A 20,858-nucleotide genomic window follows, 5' to 3' on the forward strand; every position below is an offset into this window, starting at 1 on the left:
ACAGCTCTAAAAAGTTTCATTCTGACATTTTCTCTGTGTAGATTTACCTTGAATTCAATGCTGAGGGTGCCTGTGTGCTACTCAGTGCAATGCACAATGGCTGCTTCAGTAATGAAGGACAGAGCTCAGGAAAACAAAAAAAGAAATCACATTTCAGATCATTTGTACACTTTGGGCTGTGTCTAAAGCTTTGAAAATAATTTGTAATTAGGTATTTTCTGCAACACTTAAGCTTTTGGTAATACAGTTATGACTTGAAAAATGTGTAGGTGCCACAGAAGAAAAACCCTTGTTTCTGCATTTCATACTCAAAACATTCATTTCACAAGGCTGCATTCTTCTTACAGAGGAGAAAATATTTCAGTTTAGGCTGGGCTTTCGCGGTTCTAAATATGCACAATGGGTTTTCTTTATCTAGAATGAAAATGTTGGCTTTGGATGGCAAGTAGGTATTAGAGAATCACAGAACCACAGGCTGGAAGGGAATGCAGTGGGTCACTGGTCCAACTTCCCTGCTCAAGCAGGGCCATCCTAGAGCACATGGCACAGGACTCCTGGGCTTTGGTCTGGCTGTATTGATCTGTGGAGCTGTTCAATAGGCAGCTATGCAGAAATTTAAGATATTTTTGCAATGATACAGGTGGGAAAGGCAATGTCATCAAATGAGTCTGCAGCATATGAGATCATGAGAAGCCTGGATGTGGATTATGTTTTGATTATTTTTGGTGGTGTGATTGGCTACTCTGGTGATGATATTAATAAGTTCTTGTGGATGGTGAGAATAGCAGAGGGGGAACATCCCAAAGACATACGGGTAAGTGGAACCTCTACTTTCTGGTTTTTTAAAAAAAACCTTTTATTTATATTATCACTTGTCTGGGAGCGGTCACTACAGTGGTGGGAAGTCTCTACTACTTAATTGCCATTTTATTTGAAACATGTGCTGGCGTTGTTTTTCTAGAATAGTAGGAGTGCAGTGACCTGTAGCCCAGTTTCTTTCAATGTTTTTCATTCTGAAAGGTCAGTAGCCTCAAAAGCTTTTCACATTTTTGCATGATACTAAAAGTAGGATTTTTTCTGTAATTATTGTCTGTATGTCCCTCTGTGCATCATCACATGCTTGCAAAAAGTAGAAGTGTTTAGACTGTTTAAACAGCATTACAAATTTCTTCAAACTCTGTAATAGTAGGAGACAAGTGAAAGTGTTAATATTGACTTATGTAGAGTTTAAGCTGTTCAAACACCTCTGAGATTGCAGAAGTCTGTAGTAATATTTTCTTAAGCCTAACAAAAACTCCTAGATATTGAGCACAGGCTTAAGGGAGTAGCCCATGTGCATACTTTCGTCTTGTACTTGAGATGAAAATGGCAGAAACTGTTTGTTTAAACATGGAGAATATATGAAGTTTATAGTGACCCTGTAGATCTTGTATATTAACAATACAGTGTTCGTCGCCTTTCTGAAGAATAGATGTCCAACTACATTTTACACTTTGAGGTAACTTTTCCAGAACCACTTACAGTGACATGACAAAACTTCTAACAGCACAAAGTACAGATTTAGGAAAACTGATCCATTGAGGTCTGGGTTACAAGCAGGTAGTTTGCAATTATTTCACCTTTAATGAGCACCATTTCTTTCATTTAAAGGTTACCTTAAATCAGCTTTTAAACTGTAAATGCCAGTTGAGACTCTTAGGTGTCTTTCTGTGGGGAAAGGAATGAGAAATTCACTTAAGATTTTAGTTTGCATTGACTCTTTGTGTCTTTTTTCTCTTTAAAGGAAAGTGATTACTTTACCCCTCAGGGAGAATTCCGGGTAGACAAGGCAGGCTCTCCAACTTTGCTGAACTGCCTCATGTATAAAATGTCCTATTACAGATTTGGAGAGATGCAGGTTAGTGCTACAACTTCTTCTGAATCTTAACTGAAATGTGAGAAAACAAATATTATTTTGATGTATTTTCTATCTTTTAAATTAAGCATTGTTTGTAGTAGCAGGATTTGCAGTAAGAGTGAGCTTTACAAATTAAAACACATCCAATCATGGTCTGCTGTTTATAACCTTTAGCAAAAAGCATTTCTGCTGTTAACCCACACTTGTACTTCATTTTTTGGCGTCCTTCACATTGCCCCAGGTGAGTATCTTGATTGCACTGTGCTGTGTGCTCACTAAAGCATCAACTGTGACATTGTGGAGAGCTGTTTGTTGTAACAGCAACATGCAAGTGGAACTATTAACTGTTTAATGTCTGTCAGAAACTACATGATTTCCATCCAAGTCATGTCAGTGTAGAAAACAACACTACGCTGTGTAGTAAGGGCAGCAGTTGTCACTCCCCTTTGGGAGCACCAAACACATGGATGGAGCTAAACCAGTTTGGTTTTTTCCTTTCCTTTTCTTCCCTTGTTGCCCCCACCAGGGGCCTTTCCTTCTGATGTATTAGCATAAGAATTCTTTTTTCAGTGGATTTACTTGTAACACAGTGGGGCCAAATTTAACTCATAATTGTGAACTACTTCTGGATTATATGGAAAACCGTGGAAGTGGAAGTAATTGCAGTATAGGCAAGAGCAAAGGCAGCAGCTCTGCTGAAAAAAACACCGCAGGCTGCTGCACCTCAGACTGTTGAGTTGTTTCATCTCTGAATGCAGACAGGGTATTTTTGCTGAGACATTGTCTCCTGTGACAGCGGTAGGAGTAAGAAGGAATTTGTCCCTCAAGATCTCAACGGTTTTTCTGTGTAGTAGAGTAACCAATGCAAGAGAAGTGTTGCCCTTTGACTTGGGCCAGCTGAAAGCACTGCCTTATAGTATGAGGTTTCACAGTTTGCAGTGACTGGTGCTCTGGTTTTTGTCTCCAACTAACATGACCTTTAATTTTTATAGCTGGATTTTCGGACACCCCCAGGATTCGACCGTACACGCAATGCGGAGATAGGCAACAAAGACATTAAATTTAAACATCTGGAGGAAGCCTTTACCTCAGAGCACTGGCTTGTTAGAATATACAAGGTCAAACAACTAGACAACAGAGAGACACTGGATCATAAACCTAGAGTAACCAACATTGTACCGAAACAGAAGTATTTGTCAAAGAAGGTGGGTTCCCAGTGAAGTAACTGAAAGGGGTCAGGAGTTTATTTTTAACAGTGAATCACATAGCTGGTGAATTATATATTTCCACTAGCCAGAATGTTATGGATACTGTCCATGTTAAGTGTCCAATATCAGACCTGCCTGCTGGTAATAATTGTTAATTTACTGTCTGCTTAACTTAAAAGCATGTGAAGACACAAGGCTAGATTTTTTTTAGGCAGAATGCTAACTTGACATAGAGTGTGTCACTGGCTGTTACAACTCTTAAGTCTTCATGTAACTGGAAGTATAATCTCTAAAGTACATCAATTCATGTTTCAGTAACTATGGCTCACTAAGTAAATGTGGAAGTTGCTTTCTGACTTTGTTTGAAAGTAGCGATGCCTAGAAGTTTACAAATGGCAATTTTGTATGAAATAAATTAAATATGAAACTTTTGTTGATGGAACTTTAGTGTCTGTCTGCTTACTGCTTGAAGTCATCTTCACGGTTTTAAAGTGTTTGTTGTGCTGCCCTCCTTCAGCCTGTTAAGAAAGGCCTGTTCCCAGGGGAGCTGGGGAGACTGTTAGCAGCCCTCTCCTTCACAACATCTGTTTTCTATATATTCAAATAGATGTTGCAAAAGGAGCTGCAGAACCCTAACAAACTAGTATAGGCAGTAAACTTAAACTGTACAAGTAAAGAACATTCTCTACAAGTAGAGAATGTTAAATGTAAAGATGGTTATTTATGTGATTCAATGGGAAGTACATAAAATAAGGCATTTGGGAGTTGCCACTGCAGCTAGACATATCTTGAAATGATAAGCTTTATTGTGCCTGTCATACACTTAACATTGTAACTTTTGATCTTAAATGACAAGCAAAGCTGTATTTATCTGTGATAGATGCACTGACCCCACTTGAGCCTTGGATGTGTAATTTTCTGTCTAGAAGTTGATACAGCTTCTGAAGGCTGCAGTACAAACAGGCTGTACTTCTTCTTAAGAAATCAGAGAACCAGGGAGAGCATGGGGCAGGTCTCCAAACTAGAATGTATTTCTTAAATACATTCCAAGGGCTCCTTAGTAGCCACCATTTTTCAGCAGTTGCTTCCTTACTGGAAATTCAGCCCATCTGCTATTATGTTAGGAATGACATTGCTGAACCTCAGCGATTCAATATGTGTCTGAATATTACATATTAGTTTGTATCTATCTCACTTTATTATAACCATGTTGATGGTGTCATGTTGATTAAATGCAATTTTTTATAATAGTAATAGACCCTGCTGCTAAGCACAGCCAAGTGCAGCAAGCGTGGGAGCTGCGTCCTGGCAGGTGTGTTGAACGTACAGTTCTACCTACCACAAACTATGTACACAAATTTGAAGTTAATTTTACCAATGACCAACATTAATGGTCCCCCCCCCATTACTACCTTAAAAAAAATCTAAAACAGGCTGACAAAGGAATATGCAGGAAGTGCTAACTAAGCAACCTACAGACCAACAGCAGAGTTTAGAAGACTAAAATGGGATTATTCAGGATTTTTTCTTTTGAAAAATGCTGCTTTGAGCAAATATTTCTACCTAACTTTAAAGAAAATAAAATAGCGCAAAAGATGCAAGAAGGTATTTCCAAACAAAACTAAGACTTGTATCAGTTTTGCTCTTTGGGCATATTAGAGTTTTATCATGTTGGTTAATTATTAATTCTGCCTCAGCACATGCTTTGAAAAGAATTCTACAGATCTAGTAGACAGGGTTACAAAAGCACATCTTGTGCAAAAGCAACTGTTAGGCAGGAATTAACAATCCCGGCATTAAAAATAATAACTGGATAATGCCTAGTTGAGGGTTTAGCATTTAAGCTCTTTAAAATCAATCCAAAGCTCAGGCACTGAATGCACATCATTAAACCGCGGTCAAGACTAAATCATTAACTAATACCTGTTGTTCTGTTTTTCTTTTTAGACCTCCAAAAGGAAGCGTGGCTACATTAAGAATAAACTAATTTTAAAGAAAGGCAAGAGACCCAACAGGAAGACAGTTTAAACACACTGTTCTGATTGCTAATACGAAGCAGTTGTCCTTGAGATAACCAGTCTTTGCCTTTAGCTCAAATCATGTTTCACAGCAACATGAGGGTACAGAACCATCATTGGTCCAGATTATTGTACAAAATTTTCAGGCAATGTCTGATTAAAAATATTGGCTTATTGAGAACAGCTGTTTTAGATTTGTAATGTGAAGCAAGACAGAGCTGCTATCCAAGTCTAGCAGCATTTTTTTTATTGGTACATATTATCCTTCAAATCTGTTGAAAATTTGGACTGACTTTACCAAAGAACCCTGTAATTTGGTCCTTGGCACATGCATTACTTGTCAATCTTTTCTGGAGAACACTGTTCAGCTGAATAGCAGCAGTATGAAAACTGGAATGGTGACATCTGAAAATGACTTTTTCAACAAGAAAGAGATGGCAGAGCTCTCTCAAATTCAACTTTCAAAACGAGTTACTCCCATGATTATTTTTCAATGGTTTCTTTCCATGTCCTTTTACTCTTGCTGCAGGCTGGTTTTGAGCTGGAGTGTAAGAAGCAAAGCTGCAGTTTTCACAAGAGGTGACAGGACAGATTAATTGGACAAGCTGCTTTTGTTCAACACGGGATTGCAGTATTGCTGCCTTACACTGTCATTTCACAAGGTAGACAAGGCAAATCTTGCACACTGTAGATACAAGGGCTAAATTTGTAACTTCCTGAAAGATCTGAAACGACAGTAATGAATGCTCTAACAACGTACAACTGAGCACCATGGAGCTGCTGGTGCTTCAGAACAGAAATTAAACTATTTTAGGTGAATGTTTACATTGGTAAAACAAGTATAGCCTGCTTATTGGGGAAAAGAAGGTTGACAGGTATACAAACCCCTTTTCTGTGGCTATCAGAGGTAGAAGATTTGCAAACCTCTTCAGCCCTCACTGCCTTTCTGGCAAGGGTGGAAGTTTTTCTGGAAATCTGTTTCTCTGCATTTTATTTGGAGTGCTTAAATCAACTGAAGAAATTCCTGCTCTAGTGCTATTTGCTTTGTCTGTCTTTTATACTGGTTTGGTTTGGGTTTTTTTTAAGTGGTGAAAACTGTCAGATTAAATGCACTAAAATATAAATGGAGACTGAACGTGTTCACTTTCCAGATATACGGAAACTTTATACAGACTTGAAATTTTTCTTTAATTAAAATGAAAGGGTTTTTTTGCAGTTTTCCTGCCACAAGTTGTAACTTTTTATAGAAACAAATCTTGCATCAATAACTTGATGTAAAATGCAGAATAGTATGTACCTTTCATGAAGAAAATGTAAATTTACAGTGTTCTGTGAGAATGTTACTGCTGACTTCTTTCCCAAGGTGTAGAATATTTTTTTGATTTATGAGCTCATTTTTGACTCCAGTGGTTTATACAGACCAATACTACAGCTGCAACATTTTCACAAAGGTAATTAAATCTGGATTTCTGGCCCCCGCCGTTTGGAGATTTCATTTTATTTTGTTGCTTTAAAGCTCAATGCAGACCAGTTGTCAACTGTAGGGGAAAATAAAGTTAATTCAAGTTTTGTGTTAAGGCTGTTGTGTCAGTTTTGTTGTGATTAACTTGGTAACATGCTGCTGTAGTGAAGCCACAGCATCTTCTTAACTTCCTCCAGCTTAAACTAAGCCAAATCCAGGGCCTCTGCTGTGATGAAATTAAGGTGGTTGTCATATTTCCAGGGAAGAGCAGCCTGCCTTCCCAACCACACATTGCAGCAACTCCTTCCAGCATCTGGAGCTCCTCAAGCTGCTACAGCTGCTCACCCACCAGCAGAAGGGCTGATTGATGAGGTGATGCACGATTCCTAGTGTCGTGCTGCTTCCAAGCCAATCTGCATCCTGACCATGGGTGAGAAATAAGGGATCTAACATTTGGAAGATCACCTGAAAGGCAGCAGGACAGAGGCTGCCAGTCAGTCTGTGGCTTGGCAGTAACTCAGCCTTGTTTTAAGAAAGGAAATACAGGATTGCCCTCCCCTCTTCAGGTATCTTTACAGTTGGACAGACTGACTTCAGCCTTAGGTAGCAGTGTTCTCTTTAACAGCAGAAACAAGTGAATCTGAGGCATGTGAAATAAAAATAAGCCAACTGCAGGGATCCCAGCCAGCCTGGGCCTGAAGTTGCCTACTACTTACCTGAGCTTTATTATTTTTCCTAAATCTAACGTGACTTCAAGGATTCTGCCAATGTTCTACAGTTAAAATGAAATAAAAAGTTGGGAGTCATTGAGGCATCCACATAGAAAAAGCAACATTACAAAGAACTGGCACTGTCTCACCTTCCTTGGGTCCTCAGGAATCTGCACACCGGGTATGTTTACAGCTGGATCATGGAATCAAACAGCTAAACTCACTCCTGCCTCTTTGGGAGAACTGAACAGCGCTTCTGCCAGCAAAGACTATCAGCATCTTCCCTCTTCATCACACACACAATTCCCAGACTAGTTTATTTCCTTAGCTCCAGCCATCCTTTTTCCTTTATTTGTTTTTTGAAGTATAATTGTCACAAAACAGTAAAAAAAAAACCAAAAGAAACCCCCACCAAAACAATAAAACCAAACAACAAAAGACCAGTGAGCCAGGCTCAGGTCAGCAGTTGCTAAGGAACTAAAGCTGCAAGTGTCTAGAACTCAATAATACTGCATAGCTTCTGTATTTCTTAATCATTACTGGTGGGAGCAGTGAGGCAGACAGTGCTGTTGGTAATCCCAGAAGAAATATTTTGACTTGAAGAAGTAATTTCATAACAAGGAGAAAAGTTGTTAATTAATGTCTTGATAGATTTACTCCTGAAAAAGCTGCTGAATGCTTTGACAGAGCCCCTGGTACATACCAGTCTCATCAGGAGTAAAAACTGAAAAAAATAATACTTGGCTGTGACTAAAACGCCCTCACATCTTTAACCCAAGTGGATAAACTGCTCCAAGATGGGGCCTTGAAGCAATGCCATGGAAGGCAAGGAACAGGGCTGGGTAGTGTTTCCTGCCCTATTTACAGGCAGCGTTGTTTTCCGTTTTGCATAAAAACAAAGTGTTCCAGCAAGATTGTTTCCAGCACACTGGATGAATGTTTAAAGAAAACCAGAAGGGCATTATTCAACACTTGAAAAATGCTGACCACGATCTGTGTGATTCCTTTAAGAACATTTTTTCTCCTCACGCAAGTGTCCAATGCTGCAATAATGTAGAGGTGCGTTTTAAGAGGTTCTAATCAAGAATCTCTGTTGGTGATAAAGATTAAATGAAATGGGATTTTCAGAAACAAGGGTACACCTTTTCCTATTTCCTTTTTACTTGCCAAAATGAAGCAGATGTTCCCCAGCCTTTCCTAAAGCTGTTGTTGCTGCCCAGCTCTGTTTTCCCTGGGTAGAGCTATCCAATTTAACCAAAGAACTTACCTTCAGAGTGTCTGGGAGAATAAGCAGGGTGGAAAAGCCTCGCACCACACCGGGATTAACCTAGCAAACTTCCATGGGAACCATGCTCAGGTGTCATACACAGCTCCTGGACAGTCAGTGACTGACACCACTGAACTAAGGCTTCCATGGAAAGAGAAAGGGCATTCCACTACTAAATGAAACAAATTTTTATTCATGAGCATTCTCATTTTAAATTAACAAATTACGAAAGGAAGGCAAATCAGAAGAGACTGCCAGAGCATCTTTTAAATGATAAAGGTATAAATTTTCTTTCTGAACATTTCTAATTTAAGAAAGAAAAAGGTTGCATAGGCTTTCTACAGGTGTGCACAAAAAAAAAAAAAGTACATGGAAGTTTTTACATTACAATTCAGTGTACATCAGCTACTTGAAAAGGAAAGTATTTACTTGCAATTCCAAGACAGCTATTGGAACGACCTACAGAATAAGGCTTATGAATATTTACTTTTCAGTCCTGCAAAATATACTGAACACATACTATCAGAAAAATAAAATGACACTTGTGAATCTTGTTCTGGAATCTCTCACTGATGGGATCTTTTCTGAAAGGACTTTTTACTTTCATGTCTCCCAAGTTAATTTGGGAAAGAAGCAGTGGTAATGGCATCAGGGGATTCTTCATAGCATCAGAACGGAAGAAAAGATTGGCCAGAGCACAAGTGGAATGTCCTCAGCATGCAGAAACAACCAACCATGCAGACAGAGAAAATCTTCAATAAATTACAAGCAGAAAATTATTCAAATTTCTCCTCAAAAGAACAGCTACAGCATCTCTGTAGCCTTGACAGTCACACCATCCCAGCTGAAAGAGATCCACTCCTTCAGGGGCCCAGGCCTGCATGCCTGAGACACAGAGGTTTGCAATGGCTATTTAGTGAGTATGTGTCTTGTTCTTTGGTGTGTGAGAGTGTTCTGGGAGGATGTTCCATGGGTTTAACTCTGCTTTTTCCATTGTTCTTTGTGATGATACTACAAACTGTAGGAATACTTTTAGGTACTTATCAGACTAATCTCTAGAACAAGAGTGGATCCATTATAAAGTGAATTCTTGCAGGTGATAAAGTACAAGTGTTCCTGATGGTACTCAGTAGCAGTTCAGTGATTACTGCAACAGCATCATTTTGGTTTTGTTACAGAAAACTGTTACATCAACTATTCCTAAAAAATAAGTTGGTTTTTTCCCTCTTAAAAAAAAAGTGTCAGTTACAAAACCAAGCTCATACAATCCACTTTTTTTTTTTTAAAAATAGGATTTAAATCATTTAGAACATGAATCTTTCTAATGTGCAAAAAAAAAAAAAAAAAAAAAAAAAAGACAAGAGGACTAAATAGATTTAGGAGGAAAAGTAGCCACACCTTCCTTAAATAGACATCTGAAGTTCAAATTCAAAGGAACAACTAATGGAATGTTTCCTTGTGCACACACCTCCTCCGCTCAGCCTTCTGAGCTGCTCAAGAGATTTGAACATCTACTGAAAAAACAAAATACAGGACATAAGGACAGATGTGAGCCGTGCTTTGACCTAGATATCTCTGTAGTATAAGCATAGGTCAGTGTATGAACAAAGCAGACAAAAGGCACAAAATTACTCAGCTCTACAGACGGGCATCCATGCTACTGTGTGTTAGAAATACAGTGGTTTTGTTACGGGGCACTGTGGAAAGAAGCACTGAGCACATTTTACACGTGCCTTTTGCTGCCAGCTCTCTCAAAAATATCTTCATTTCCAACAAATACAAACTAAGAAGCGACACAGCCTTAACACACTTCTAGAATCCACTTTGTCAGTATCACAGTGGTTACCTTACAAAGCAAGATCAAGCAACAGGAGTTTTTAATTTTTCTTTTTAACACTACAAAACAAATTGTATCCCATTTCATTTGCTTCATTCATAAAGTTATTGTCTCAGCGGAATAATTTACTAAATTGTTACTTTTACATCAGTGAATCATTTATCTGGGAAGGCTAGTTATATCACCTCTACTCATCCAGATGTTTTATCAGAAGCAATCCCATTTAGTGGAACGTGTAAGCCAGAAGTGTTGGCATGACAGCAGCCAGAGAACATTACACAGCAAGATCAAAGTTACCAGAGCAGCTGGCTCGGGGTGGTGACCAGAGATCGACTGAACAGCTGGAGATGAACAGACAAAGCAGCGAGGACACAACGGGTTAGTGTGAAGAACAACATTCTGGAGAAGGTATTGCTACTTCTTATAGGGTGGTAGGAAATTCACACTCGCCAGTGACAGGAAACACGCCCTGAACTCGGCAACCCAGAGTGGGCACAGCCAGTGGATCATTCTTATGTCAAAGTGAGTTACTCGCTGACTGTTCAGACAGATCGACTGCCGTTAAGAGACACGTCACGTTTTAAGTGCAAAACATTTTTGGCAAAAGTGAAAAATAGAAAAACCTTAACAAGTACTAATAAAAAAGTATTTTCTTAAATACTAGCACAGGGCCTGATCCTGCAAGCACACAACTCAGGGAACCCCGGCCGAGGCCAGCCAGGGTTCTGTGCCCTAACACTTGGAGGAAAAGGTCTCTGAGTCGCTATTGGTGTTGGTACTGTTTACATGTAGTGTAAATAACACACACAACACATGCACACCGTGGGTACTTAGGGACGTGTGCCTGTGTGTCTGTGGATCTGCACACACAAAATGGCTCCTGAATAAACTCGAGCTCCTGGTTATTTTGAGATGCATCAATCACAGTACACAGCTTCCCGTGGGGATCTTCTGGGAACAGGACCTATCCAAGGACATCCTGAAGTTACATACTGTATCATTTTAATGCCTTTCAGGTAAAGTTACGAGGCAACTGCTCTCTCCTGTCAGTGGGTCTTCCAGAGAGGATTCACGTACAGCCAGCCGTCACCCTGTAAGAAAATTAAGCAAAGTTTACAAACAAGATTTATAAATACCATATTTGTATGTCCACACAAAAGCTAAAATAAGACCAAACAAGAAGCCATCCCTGTCACCTCAAAATTCTGTGTTTAAAGAATTGACAAGTAAGGTAGGCGGGAGGGAAAAAATTACAAGGGGGAAGGGATGCAATGGGAAGATGCAAGAGATGCTGACTTAAATAGCAGCTAATGGAACCATTTCCTCAGTCTCCTTTCCCCTTCACCTTTCCTCCAAGAAAGGGGAAAGATGAACTTGGTAAAATTTGTTTCCTTTCACGCACATGAAACCCAAGACTGTGTTTAGGATGTCAATACTTACTTACATTGGATAAATCTCCCTAGATTGTGCTCATTTTAGTATGCTAAGATTATAGGGGAAGTGAGTATGCAGAATTTGAGAAGTAAGGGCTGGATTTTACAGAAAAAACACATCACTTTATTTGCCTAACATTAGGCACCAAAAATCCAGATCAAAATCAATCTAACTGAAGAAAAGTGAACAAGTTCACAACACAGACATGGAAAAGCCCACTGCTCTCATTCAAGAGCCAGACTCTGTCAGAAAGAAAATTTAAGCAATCAGTGGTACATAACAACACTAGCCCATGACAAAAGCCACAGACATTGACTTGTCCCCTGTGCAGAACTTGCTAAAGGTCTAAACCAAGAAACTCCAAGTACCTCTTTGGCAAAGTATTTGGGTTTCCAGGGAGTTGTGAGCGCCGCTCGCTGCCGCTCCTCTGCTCGCTGTCTCTCTTCCAGGCGGTGCTTGTGCTCCGTGGCGGCATCGATGTTCCCCTCCTTCAGAGAGTTGGTGACCTGCTGCCACAGGCGCCTGCCCAGGGAGAAGGAGCACAAGGGAGGGTGAGAACAGCTCTGCCACAGCCCACCGCTGCTGGACGCCAGACTGGTGAGCAGCAGGCTGAGGCCACGCTATCCATGCTGGTTTTCCAAGTCCCACAGCTTGGGAACCATCACTCTGCTAGGATATTCATCACATTTGTGGACCAGATTTTCAGATTCACTCAGCTCCCAGTATTTTGCAGTGCAATTTTCTCAGCAGACTCTGTTTATGTTCTCTTCACCACCTGAGCTTTTTTTCTCAAAGCAAGTGGTTTTATTTCTACCATTTCTAGTTCACATTCCTTACTGATGTTCCTCCATCCCCCAAATAGCAGGCGTTTAATTCTGCATTTTTTGCAGGTAATTTTTTGAATTATAAAGGAGTGTCAGCCAAAACCCAAGAGTGCATTGAGTGGTCCAACAAGGTCACTAGCAGAGGAACTGATTCTAGGGAGCCCCTGTAGTCTGTGCTCTGTATTCCCAGTTACAATATTTACCAGCACAGAGCTACACGCTTCTCACACAGCTGACCACGCCCAGACACAGTGCCTTAGATCAGCCTAGCAGAAGCTTTGCCCAGAAAAGCACTGAGAAAAACCCTCATAGAATGGTTTGGGTTGGAAGAGACCTTAAAGATCCTCTAGTTGCACACTCCCTGCCATGAGCAGAGACACCTCCCACTAGACCAGGCTGCTCAGAGCCCCATCCAACCTGGCTTTGAGCAATGCCAGGGATGGGGCATCCACACCTTCTGGGTAATCTGTTCCAGTGCCTCACCACCCTCACAGTAAAGAATTCCTTCCTAATATCTAATCCAAACTGCTCTCTGTCTGAAACCAACCATAGCTTTCACATCTGTCCAGGGCTGTTTACATGAGATTGTGTTCACAATGTGATAAACTGCAGATCCTGCAGAGCCACTGGATGGATGCAATTTGCTGACTAGTATCTAAAAAACACAATAAATACACTGAAAAGCTACTGGTTTCCTTATTTACTACAATCTTTATGTTCCACACTACAGGGGAAAAATGAGTTTGTGGATAAGCAAGTGGTCTAGAAAGTAGACAAATTGTATTTAACCCTGCACAATGACTCAAGACACCTTTGTAAAATAAAAAGACATTTACAGATAATAAAATGTAGTTTAACTCATATTTTTAAAACCTTCAATGAAATCTTCCTAAATTCAATTAAAGTATCGATTTTTCTGAAGATAAACATCAAGAGTTATTGACAGTGAATACAGAACAGGTTTTTTTCTAATGTATCTAGTCCAAGTTAGGCACATGATGTAGGTTCCAAGAGCCTCAAAACGACCTGTATGTGTGTCTTTATATCATACTGCCTCACATTTTATATATGTTTATACAAATATATATTCTAAAATATATAAAACATGAAGCACCAGTTTCAATGATATGCAACATACAATATACATACCAGTTTGAATTGTTTCCAACAAACTGACTGATTTGCCTCCCATGTTGCAATCACTCCAAGAAGCAGGTGAAAACACTGCATTACCATTTTCCAAATGCTCATTAAAACAAATATAGGCATTTTTCCCATCTACAAAATTGATGTACTCGTCACTACAGTGTAATTTATGCTCCAAGGAACCAATACACAGCCTCAGCTCTCTGTGCCCAGATTTTGTGCTGTAGGAAGCAAGGAATTTTTGAACCACAGCACTCAGAGCTGCAGTTGGCTTCCCTGCTCTGTTCCCACCCAAAGTTCAGCACTGCAAAGCCTCTGCCCTTACCTTGATTCCAGTGGCCCTTGGTTTGCTGTGGGCCTGATCTTTTTCCTGATAACAGGCAGTTTGGTGGTGTCGATCACTTTGGTGTCTCCGTTGCTGTAAGTGAACTCCAGGGTGCCATTCCATTCTCCCTGTGCCTTGCACACAATGGTGTTCGTTGGATTGTGCTTCACTTCAGCTGTAACCCTGATTCAAGGGGGAAGGAAAAACAGACCACAGAAATAACTGGTACCATTTATTAGCAGCACATGACAGCACTACCTTGCTGAGGGTGCAAGCAGCCTTCTACCTCCACAAATCAATTATTCAGGCAAAGTAGTGATGCTGCCTCCAAAAAAGAAAGACTCATCACAGGAAAGCTCCTCTAACACAGCAACAACTTTGGGATGACATTCTACCTAAGTACAGTAGTAACCCATCTTAAAATTGTGATACTCAGCTCGAGCCCAGACCAAATGGTTACCTCAGCAGCCTGAAAAACAATCCCTGACATCCATGTGACATTTGCAATACATGACACTTTCATGCTGGAACATAATGCTGTCAGAGGCAATGATTAAAGCCACCTCGCCAGTCAAAGAACTGGTCTGAGAGTGAGCAAAATAGACAGGTAGGATTGGAAAACTGAAATGCAGGGAGAAGTTCTGTGAATGTGTCCATGAGCATGCACACATGTGCTTTAGAAAGCCATGTAATGTGCAAACTCAATTTTTTAATTACTAAAGTAATACAGCACAACATCCCCAAATTTTTATTCACCCTGATGGCACCAATTATTTATCTACAACTTTTAAAGAAAAACCATGTCAAAACAGCCCCATGCAAACATTTACCTGTACACAACATTGAAATCTGAAATAAAACAGAGGTAACCATGCAAAGCACAGTCTCCTCTGGACACTGCAGCAGTCCACAGCAGAACAAGAAAGGGATCTGATGTTAATGACCAGGACATCAACCTGAGCATGGAAGCAAGCAGGAGGCTGTCCTGCACAGAGCCTCTTTGCACCCTTAGTAAAGGGGAACCAAAGAAGACAAATAACATTTTCACCATCTGGAATTTCAGTGAAGAGGCAAAGCCCCCAGTAGGGAGCTGCCACTATGGGCAGTGACACTTTTGCTTCTCTCCTCTTTTCAGGAGCTCCACCTGGAACACCAGTTCATCTGCAAGACTCACACAGAAGCAGCAGCTGGGGTAGCAGAAATATGGCCTTTTCCATGTACATTCTTCTGATCCTACACTTACAGCAACTTTTACAAGCAACAAAGCCTGGAGAGATCCATTCACTTTATTTTAATGAGAGAAATACATCCAATTCAGTTAACCAACATAATATGTATTGCTACAATAAACTGCCCTAGAGCTTTAAGTCATCTCCAGCACTAATAGGAACAGAACTTTAGCTATCTGTCTATAAAATACTGCAACAGAAGAACTGAACAGATGCCCCAGAGCCTTTTCCCTGAAATCCAGCAGCAGGTAAACAAGAGTAAGACAGGAATGGCTGTACCTGTGGACCTTCCCTCCATAGAAGGGCTTGGTGTGGAAGGTGACCGTGGCAGAATAGCCCGTTCTGGCACAGTTGATGTTGACTTTCCCTCCAAGCTCCACCCATGGGATGGTAAGGATTGAGCGAGCGTAGGCACTGGGCAGGGTGAAGACATACTCCTCTTCATGTTCCAGCAGGTGAAGAACACCTGTGCAGGAAGAGGAGAAAGTGAGGCGATAAAGGGTTCACTGATAAGATCTGATGGTCACTGACCAATTACCACCATCAAAATGCACATCCATGGAGAACACGTGCAGCTCTCCTTGAACGAGGGCACTGTCTGCTAGGAAACTCTGCTCTCTAGAACAAGTTTCTTCCAACAAGCATTTTCAAAAGCATCCCATTTGACTGAGCACCCTGACATATTGACTGCTACCAAACAACTTCTCAGAAAATCTGACTGGATTCCTTACTTTGTATTACTGTTAAAAGCTGGATAAACATAGAATGTCCACCTAAAAAGCCATACTGAAAATTCAGATGCTCTCTCAGTGTTGTACCATAATCTCCCTCCATAAAAAATATGGGCATGGCCAAACGACTGTTCATCTCTCCATTCAGTTAGAAACAGCCATGTCCTCCACTAATTTCCTCTTGATGCTGTGAAAGGCTGTAAGTCTCTGTGGGTACAATAAGAAAACATGGCATCTACAAATTTCCTATTAACTTTGCTCTTTAATTTCATAATGCCTGGTTTCTCACACAGGCTTTGAAAAAATCTTGCATAATCAAAGAGGTGCCCAGCAGGGCCACTGCTCTATTAGCACCAAGTCCAATGTCTCTACCAGGCAGAGAAAATTACTGGTAATTCCATCTCTTTCTGTAAAGGTCCCTCCACCCTCAGCACCATGAGGCTGTAACTAAAAACAGCACACAACAGCAGCAGTTTTTCAACATTACTTGGAAGTTGCACAAAGAAAGTTGCTTTCCTGATCAGACCTTTGCAGCTTCCCCTGGGGCTAAGGGTACAACTCTATCCCCATAAAATCTGTAGTTTGGTCTTCAGGGTAACAGGACATAAGACCAGGAAAAGAGCACCATAAACCTCGCACACAGAATTAGATCATGCCAAATGTCTGCAGTGTATTTTTTATTATAGTTTTACAGTCTTTTGTGTCCCATTTACTAACTGCCTAAAGGCAAAAATGACAGCTTTGAAAATACTTTTTCACAACAGGGACTGAAAATAACCTATCACAGGAAGAACTCAGAACCCAGAAATATTTGGAAATAAAAGAAAGGAAAGTTATTTTGACACAGTAATAGTATCTGTTTAGTAGCAAGATAAGCTTGAGCCCATTTGCCTTCACCCTGGGGCAGGCAGGGGAAGAACACACTGTTAGTGGTATTGATTAATCTATCTGTTTAAGGGAATACTGACACTACTTTTTCAAAGTGATCTCACATTTAATGATGAAAAAGCACTAAATAGGAACATAACACTACTGCTGCCAGTATGAAAATATGCCTTTAACACTGCATGGAAAAAACAAACTTAAATTAAAACACACTCAAAATTAAAAGCACAGAGCTCTAAGGGAGCCCTGATCTTGAATATTGGCTCCAGCTAACAAAACTAAATACAGGCACAGGAAACTCTGCAATTTGTCACTTCTGCCTTCTGAACTATTTCACAGGAAAACATTTGCAAACCAGAACAGCTTCATGCAGTTGTTCTCAGAACCTCTGCAACCTCGGCCTCCCAGCAGCGACACAGCCAGCACATCCACTCCGGCAGCTCTGACACAAGGAGCTGGGAGTGCAAAAGCATGCAGAAAAGCCGTGTCTTCAAAGGACCTTTAACCATTTAGTCTTGGACAGCTACAAGCTCCTCACATCACGTGCTGAGCCCTCACCAGCAGGGAAAGGCCAGGAGGACACAGCCAGAACACACAGACACGTTTTGCCTCAAGCTTCCTCGGCTTCACACCTGCACAGACATCCAAGCAGGAAGGCTGAACTACCCAACTCACCCTGGACATGCAGACAGGAATAACTTACACTCAAAAAACTACTCTGGTTATCAAACTCATTAAATGGATGCTATAATAGCATTAAGTTAATAAAGAACAATTTTTGTAGAATCACAGAATGGCCTGGGTTGGAAGGGACCTTAAAGATCATCGAGTTTCAACCCCCCTGCCATGGGCAGGGACACCTTCCTCCAGACCAGGCTGCTCAGAGCCCCATCCAACCCAGCCTTGAACACTTCCAGGGATGGGGCATCCACAGTTTCCTTGGGCAGCCTGTTCCAGTCCCTTAATACCTCCTCAGTAAAGAATTTTTTCCCTAATATCTAACCTAAACCCACTCTCTCTCATTTTAAAGTCATTCCCCCTTTTCCTGCAGCTACATGCCCTCGTAAAAAGTCTCCCTACCTCTCCCAGTCTCTTCTGATCACCACTGTATGTGATGTTCCTCACGTGAGAGGGAACTGGTATGATAAACACAATTTCCTTATGGGTCAGTACAGGTTTGCCTCTGTCCCCCTGATGGGATCAAGAGCTTTTTCTCCCTAGTCAGGTGGGAGGGGCTCAGAGCTGCAGTGCTGCCAAGCACATTTAAAGTGGAGAGCAAACAGCAGCAGTGACCTTCAATGTAAATATTTAACCACCACAGCAGGTTAGATATTAAAAACTGAACCCAGCTCTCTTGGCAGTATTTTTAGCACCTGGTAGCATATTTTCTGAATTCCTTGAACACCTGAATAAATACATTTTTTAATGAAGCACTATCTCACTTGAAATATGACTCCAGCTCCATAATTACAGTCTAAAAGAGATTAAAGGGCTGATCTGAAATACCCATGACTTGATAATACTTTTAGTATTAACCTGACTGTTTTGCATTCCATTGTTCACAGAGCCCACATGCAAAGCCTCATTTAAATGAAGCACCAGAAACACTGTGGCTGCACCAGCAAATCTGAACAGAGACCTGCGCTCCCTTAGGGGAGAGGAAGCCAAAAATTACACTGAGATTCAACATTTGTAACAGGTACCACAATTTGAAGTAACTCCCCACCCAGCCAAGTGTCAATCTTGACAAATTATAAGCCAATTAACTGAAAGCTAACAGTTACTTTACAATGTGTCATTTTTACATCTGCTTATAATCATTACATTGCAACTGATCTTTCAAAACAACTGCTGGAAAATACACAGGCTATTTTTCTTCCCTTGCTTCCCCTGCTGTAAGGGATGATTCAAGTTTAGTTTGAAAATGGCTATAAAGTAAATACACATGAAAAGCTGTGGAACATTCTCCCATTTTTAGTTTTTTCCCTCTCATATCTAAGAGTTCTTTCAAAAACTTCCAATTCCTTTAAAAAAAAATCTGAAGTATTTATAGGCAACAATTACACAAGGAAGAAGTACACCAGACCAGCACTCTGGGAGGAACAGTGGATTTAGTAATCTGGTTTGTCAGGAAAAAATGCTACAAAGAAGGGTAAATTTGTTAAAAACCATTGCAGGATATTGAAATTCCCCCTTGAAATGTCCTCAGCACCATTTACTCCTCCTTTTGACTACACAGTCACACCCCTATCCATGAGCCCTCAGCCTGCATTAAAGGAAGCCATGGGCTTGGCATATCACTCTCCCAGTTTGACTCTTACATGTCCCTCACTGATGCTGCAGCTTTGTGAATTGATTTCCCAGTAACACGTATTGACAAAACAACCCAGAGGAGGCTCTGGATCAATAAGCTGCAGAAGAGACATGTGGGATTTAATGCTTCCCACTGCCTGCATGGAGATCAATCTGAACAACAAATGGCACATGGGACACCAGGGGCCAGGGGCAGTTTCCCCATTTAAGCAGCTCTTCACCCTGTCTGTTTTTCCCATAACACACAGAGAGGAACAAGGTACGTGTGGGCTGAGCCCCACATGGATGCTGGGCATCACAACTGCCCAGATCCCAAAGGAAAACAGGAAATGCCAGAACTGGGCTCCTATTGTCTCAAACCTTCCAGGCAGCTGTGTTGAGCACTGCTCATTTTTCAAAGCCTGGAACGATTTGCTAAATTAAGTAACGAGTGCCATGCTATATGAAAATGGTTCTAAAAACACTGGGCTAAAAATATTAATGCAAAAATGAGGACTGAGGGAAATTCTTAGGTAGCTGTAATTGCATGGAGCAATCAAGCTTTGGGATTGGTAAGTTTTAAGTCACTCATTTATCAGTAAGAGAAATTATAGACCTGTACATCTATCAATACATACACATATATGTACTTGAACAGAAGGGGAAAAAAAAAAAAAAAAAAAGAGAGGAAAAAACATTCATTGCTCTCTTTTAAATTTACCCTGGAAAGAGCACTGAACCTTCTACCCAGCTATCAGATCTTTTCAAGTTGATTTCAATTTAGACAAAATAATTTTGGAAGCCTATACCTCACTACTTTTTAAAACATTTAAAATAGCAGAAGTGAAAACATCAGATGTAACTAGCCACTTGACAATACAAAGCAATCCATTTAAATGTACTTTATGCTCTCTACAAAATTAACCCATAAATCAAAGATGACACTTTTTGTTGGCTTTTGCTGCTCTGAACCAAAATCCAAGAGCAGAAAAGGAACAGGCACAGCAGGCACTAAGGTGTGCTCACCACGGCATCCTTACCCCACAACCAGTATCCTTTTAAAGATTCTATGGACCATGCAAAAACCATTAAATATTTATATTGACTTTCTCATCTTTTGCTAATTTAAATCTTAATGCGACCCTGTTCATTACAGCCTCATCTTCTCCCTCACTCTTTCATTAGTACATAATTAACATTAACCAGAATTAGGGACTGCGCATGCAACCTAAATTCTTTTATGCAAAATACCCTCTTTTCTATTCCGGGTGGCTTTCTCATGAGGAAACTCAGTGCTGACTACTCTGAAGAATGGGGGTTTTGTCATACAGCAAAGAAAAGTTGCAAGATTTCATTAGCAAGCCAGATTTAGAGCACTCATAAACAGAAATGAAAAAAAGGCTAGCATATAAAACAGCTCCCCACATGGATTTCCAGCAGTGCTCTCCCAATTGTTCTGCATCTCTGCAGCTGATAGTTACTTTGAATCAACAAACAAAAACCACAGACAGAAAAAAAATATCTTAGTCACTTTGAGGTGCGACGTACAAAAAAATGACACCACTGAGACACTGAGCTGTAGCCCTTGTGTGC

At 40.6% G+C, this 20,858-nt stretch overlaps 2 protein-coding genes across 2 annotated transcripts in view; one reads left to right on the forward strand and one right to left on the reverse strand.

The window, feature by feature from the left end:
* The window catches only part of STT3B (STT3 oligosaccharyltransferase complex catalytic subunit B), a 51,224-nt gene extending 44,524 nt beyond the window's left edge, over positions 1-6,700 (forward strand). The window contains exons 13-16 of the mRNA XM_041466282.1: positions 641-814; positions 1,784-1,897; positions 2,890-3,102; positions 5,053-6,700. Coding sequence (XP_041322216.1) covers positions 641-814; positions 1,784-1,897; positions 2,890-3,102; positions 5,053-5,133 — 582 coding nt within the window. The 3' untranslated portion in view covers positions 5,134-6,700. The remainder of the gene's footprint in view (positions 1-640; positions 815-1,783; positions 1,898-2,889; positions 3,103-5,052) is intronic.
* A 3,193-nt stretch (positions 6,701-9,893) lies between these two features.
* Positions 9,894-20,858, reverse strand: part of OSBPL10 (oxysterol binding protein like 10) — a 110,252-nt gene continuing 99,287 nt past the window's right edge. The window contains exons 9-12 of the mRNA XM_041466614.1: positions 15,637-15,823; positions 14,129-14,311; positions 12,202-12,355; positions 9,894-11,490 (exon numbers count right to left, since the gene is read on the reverse strand). Coding sequence (XP_041322548.1) covers positions 11,446-11,490; positions 12,202-12,355; positions 14,129-14,311; positions 15,637-15,823 — 569 coding nt within the window. The 3' untranslated portion in view covers positions 9,894-11,445. The remainder of the gene's footprint in view (positions 11,491-12,201; positions 12,356-14,128; positions 14,312-15,636; positions 15,824-20,858) is intronic.

Source organism: Pyrgilauda ruficollis, unplaced genomic scaffold (genome assembly GCF_017590135.1).
Source record: "Pyrgilauda ruficollis isolate IOZ18807 unplaced genomic scaffold, ASM1759013v1 scaffold2, whole genome shotgun sequence".
NCBI classification, from domain to species: Eukaryota; Metazoa; Chordata; class Aves; order Passeriformes; family Passeridae; genus Pyrgilauda; species Pyrgilauda ruficollis.